The 5166-nt window shown below is 41.6% G+C and overlaps 1 protein-coding gene across 1 annotated transcript; it reads right to left on the bottom strand.

Moving 5' to 3' along the window:
* On the bottom strand, positions 2008-4674 carry TMEM225 (transmembrane protein 225). Its single transcript, XM_021063952.1, has 4 exons — positions 4334-4674; positions 3509-3700; positions 3165-3299; positions 2008-2437 (listed from the first exon to the last, which is right to left on the bottom strand). Exons 1-4 carry the CDS (start codon positions 4509-4511, stop codon positions 2196-2198), a joined length of 747 nt encoding a protein of 248 aa, XP_020919611.1. The 5' UTR covers positions 4512-4674; the 3' UTR covers positions 2008-2195.

Raw genomic sequence — 5166 nt, 5'->3', positions numbered from 1 at the left:
CCGGCCCTAAAAAGCAAATAAATAAATGAATAAATTAAATTAATAATGCATTTTATAGTTAGAGCACATCTCAAGTCAAACTAACCACATTTCAAATATTTGGTGGCCCCATGTAGCTTCTGGCGACAGTATTGGCCAGCACAGTCTAGAATAATTTTTTTTGTTTTTTTGTCTTTTGTCCTTTTAGAGCTGCACCACGGCATAGGCTGGGGGGTCTAATCAGAGCTGTGGCCGCCAGCCTAGGCCAGAGCCACAACGCAGGATCCGAGCCTCATCTGCAACCTACACCACAGCTCATGGGCAACGCCAAATCCTTAACCCACTGAGCAAGGCCAGGGATCAAACCTGCAACCTCATGGTTCCTAGTCAGATTCGTTAACCACTGAGCCAGGATGGGAACTCCAAGAATAATTTTTTTAATCTGATTTATATGTCAAATCTAATTGCCCCTTTTTAAAGAAGGAAGCCATTAACACAGAAGTGGAAGAAAGAACACTGAGTCCAGAGTCAAAATACTGAGTTTCAACTCCATAAGACTGAAGTGTAACATTCTACTCATCAGAGAGTCTCTCTGAGCTTCATGTTTTATTCTGTGAAAAATAATAAATGCTTCAAAGGACCAATTAAGACACTAAGTGTTTCCACAAGTGTTGTTTTCCTCTTGTGACATAGCGAAAACAAATCCAACTAGGAACCATGAGGTTGTGGGTTCAATCCTCGCCCTCACTGGGTTAAGGATCCAGCGTTGCAGTGAACCGTGGTATAGATCGCAGATGCGGTTAGGATGTAGCTCGGCTGCGACTCTGGTGTAGGGTGGAGACTACAGTTCCGATTGGACTCCAAGCCTGGGAACCTCCTTACACGGCGGGTGAAGCCCTAACGGACAAAAACAAACAAACAAATGAAAAAAAAACCTAGAACTTTTATACACTGCTGGCTGAAGTGTAAATTGGCAAAAAAATAAATAAAATAAAATAGTTATTTGTCAATATTTAGGTAACTTCAAAATGAATACTCTCTCTGATATATCTATTTAGTCCTAGATAAACACCCACAAGAAACTCTAGCTCATGGACAGAGGCAGTTGTGTATAAGGATGTTCATAGCAGCACTATTCGTAACAGAATAAAAGAAAATAACTAGATTTCCATCAACTGGAAAATAAGTATTTTACATTATATCTCTACAGTGGAAAGCTTAATAGTACTTTGAATAAATGAAGTAGAACAAAACTTATCAAAAAATCACAAAACCCTAGAGTTCAGTGAACAAAGTGAGCTGCAAGAAATGATCTGTACAGGAGTTCCCGTCATGGCTCAGCCGTAACAAACCTGAGTAACATCCATGAGGACGCAGGTTCGATCCCTGGCCTTGCTCAGTGGGTTAGGGATATAGTGTTGCCATGAACTGTGGTGTAGGTCACAGACGTGGCTTGGATCCCTCATTGCTGTGGCTGTGGCAGAGGCCAGCAGCTGTAGCTCTGATTCAACCCCTAACCTGGGAACTTCTATATGATGTGGGTTCAGCCCTAAAAAGCAAAAAAAAAAAAAAAAAAATCTGTACAGTATGACATTTAATGATCTTTGAATACTTGGAAAGCTAATCTATACAATTTTTATACATGCATAAAGTTATAGTAAAATTGATGTGAATGTAAAATGATCCAGCAATGTATCATTAAAAGTATTTTGTGGTGCTAAGGGAGGGAAATGAGATGACAAAAAAATTTGGAGGAACATCAGTTATGTCTATGATTAAATTTTAAAACATCTAAATCAAACAGGGCATAATGTCAAAAGTTCATAAAGTGGGGTGATGTGTACAGAGGTGTTTATCACATTGTTCTGTATTCTTTCTGAGTGTTTGAAATATGTCACAGTAAAATAAGTGAGATATAAAGTAGTATGTATTTTTCTAAATCTCTGTGATGTAGGAGTAAACAATACAGCAAGTATTTGTTACGTGACAATATTATATTAATAACATATTATTTAATGGTGGGACAAATAGAAGCTGGCCAAGATTTACCAAAAAAAAAAAAAATTTAAAGCCTTTTGGATATTCTAATAGACCCCAACTGAGTCATAGTCATTTACATAAACCAAACAGAGACAAGATAGTTGGATACACACACGGCACATACACATAGGCTGTTTCCATTATGAGGAATATACACTGAAAAATAAACTGTCACATCATACAGCCCAGGTTACACGACGTGCTTGGATGTGTGCTTTGTTTGGAGAAGCTTCTTTTACATGAGCGGAGTGCACACGGACAATACTGCGAGGCATTTCCCTGCTTGCTGGTAATGAAATAACTTTGATAGAAGCCCCAGATGGCTCCATAACCTGACTCTCTCTGGCAGACTTAGGGATGTTGGTTAGCCAGGCACAACCATCGATGCAATGCTTGTACTGTAGGAAAGAGAGGAATCCTGGGGAAAAGAGAAGCCAGGGGAGGGTGTTGAAGGAACAATGGAAAAGACACAGAAATATTTCCCTCCCTCTTTATTGGCAAAGAGACCCTGATCCAAAGCCCAGTGGTTCCCCGTGGACTGGCCCAAGCCTTCAGGAGGGGGTACACTTTAGCAGAAAAGACGAAAGTGTAGGCAGAATAGCTTAAATGCTGCTCAACCAAACAAAACTGAGGATTCTTCTTGAAAGAGGACAGGCTTCTAAGTTAGGAAGTACAATTCCAAAGGAAATTTTAAAGACCTCTCAGAAGAGAAGCGTCTCCAGGATTCCAAGGCAGCCATCTAGTATCAGAGATTGCTTCTCCTGATCTCAGGCTGTCCTGGCATGACATGGTACCCCATGGTCACTGTCCCTCTCCATACCAGGGAACAGTCCCTATTGGCCACTCTCTTTAGTCATGAAGTTAATAGTTATCTCTGCCCTGAGGTAGGGAGGGTGTAAAATATGGTAGAAAAGGCAGAAATGAGGAGCTCCTTCAGAGGCAAATCATATTCACTATCTCGCTCAGCTCACATCTCCAACCCTATCCTCCTGGGCACTGTCCTCCGAATGGGAGTTCACTTGAATGTTAGCCCCTAAAAATGCAGGGCACTATTTTCCTCATCCCCCGTTCCCATCCTTTCACTCTCCCCTCTACCAGGCATGCATTGGTCCTTACCACCCATCAAGGGCCCTGAAGACACTCACCAGAGACAATTAAGAGGAAAACATTTATGTAGGTGATGAAAATGATCCAGGTGATCCTATAACCAGAGTAATACATGGATTCACCTTCCTTTAGCTTTTGTTGATACAGTATGAGCGCACAGAACAGAAAGATACCTGATGTCCAGACACAAGAAAAAAAATCCCTTCTGAGGAACTCTGGCTTTTCTCCTCAAGTCTTCACCCAAGATATGTCTCACTTCCAAAGCCCCTGCCCCATACAAATGCACCTTGTCCAAAGGTCAACCCCACTTCAGTGGAAACTGAATAACTAAGCCAAAGACCTGGGAAGGATGAGTTAGTCAGAGACTACAGTCTGGACCCACAAACCCTATGCCTCCAAGCCTGTGTTAGGAGTGATGGAAAGTTACCTGTGAGGACAGCAATGTAGGCCGTCATGAAGAGAATGAGCTTAGTTTGAGGAATCATATAGGTGAATTCAAGACCCAGGAGCAAGTTATGGAAGAAGGAAAGGTTGAGGACCAAAATCAGCAAGTTCCTGACCACCTCCAATCTACCTGTTGGAAAGCAAGCAGAAGCAGAATTGAGAAAAGGATAGATATTTCTTCTAGGCTCATTTCCACCCGGGGCCCACAAATTTCCAGGGAAATATGGGAATGAAGTTAAAGATTTAATTAAAAATAAAGAGGAAAGGGATGAAAGAGAAATAAGGTACTAAGCTGAACAGGAGACAGAATGAAAAGAAACTATTCTCTCTCTTGGTGTCTCTGTATGCTTCTTTCTCTTCTATTTTCTCAAAACTGGTTTCTCACTTCACACTCCAATTCATCCTGTCTTCCTCTAGCAGCAATATAACCTTGTTTCCAATATTTTCCTTCTTCCCAGTTATCTTTCTTTCAGATCTTTTAGACCCTCATGTTCTGATGTGCTGGTCATCCTGCTGCTACTGTCAAGGTTTCTCAGAGGTCCAACAACTAAGTCTGTGAGCTTCTACACTTCTCTCCAAAACATGCCAATAGTGAGCTTCTGGAATTGGCCTTGACTGTGTTGATTATGGAAGTGGGCACACTGCAACCAGAGGTAGCTGCGCTAAAGAATAATGATGAGAGGAATGAAGTCAAGGAAGGATGAACCCTCTCTCTCAAGGAAGGATGGAAACTGCCTGTCTCTTTCCAAAGAACAGCTCTGACCTTCTGGCCAAATAGGATTGCAGCATATCCATGGATTATGGATTAGTTTATGTTGCTTTGGTTCAAATGTCAGTTCTGCCCATTCTTCTATGATGATTCCTATGGCCAAGAAGACTAAGGCCCAGGAGGAGAAGATCATGTTGGCAGCCTGGATATTTCTGATTGATAAATGCACCATTGTGACTGGGGATTTCAATCTGAGATCACCCCGAATATCTCACATGCTTCTTCTCTGATTTGATTAGTCAAGGAAGTAAGGCAAAATCTAGGCTTTCTGTGATTGCTAAGGCATTGGCAGTAGCAGAAGTTGAAGGGGCTTGTGGAACAGAGAAGATAAAGCCCACTCTTCACACTCCTTTATCTGGGCTGGCCTGCTGTCCAGGCTGCCAACTGCCATGGAATCATCTGGTCATTTGACCCTTGACCCTGAGACTTATTGCAGTTGAAGAATCAAGGGGCCCAGAAGCCCTGAGAAAGGCATCAGTTATAGAGGGGGATACACTATCACACATAGAAAAAAAACTATCAGATATAAGAATAACTAGAGGCCTTGAAAGAAGTTAGATGTGCATGACTAAAGAAGTTAGAATTGTACGTTCCTGGATTGATGGGTATTAGATAGAGATCAGTGAAATGCAGGAGGAATTTAAGATTGTTGATGTGAGATGTCAGCTAGCTAACAGCACAGAAGGGAATGACCATTCAAAATCTGGAATGTTTTGGAGAAACTTCGGTCCTCATTGGGGGAACCTAAATAAGTTTCATTAGGCAGGTATCTTGAAAACAGACCAATGCCTTAAAACCAAAAGAACTAGCCTAATACACTGAACCAC

The sequence above is a fragment of the Sus scrofa genome, chromosome 9 (genome assembly GCF_000003025.6).
Source record: "Sus scrofa isolate TJ Tabasco breed Duroc chromosome 9, Sscrofa11.1, whole genome shotgun sequence".
NCBI classification, from domain to species: domain Eukaryota; kingdom Metazoa; phylum Chordata; class Mammalia; order Artiodactyla; family Suidae; genus Sus; species Sus scrofa.
Note: the sequence above shows the minus strand (reverse complement) of the source record. Positions and strands in the feature narration are given on the sequence as shown.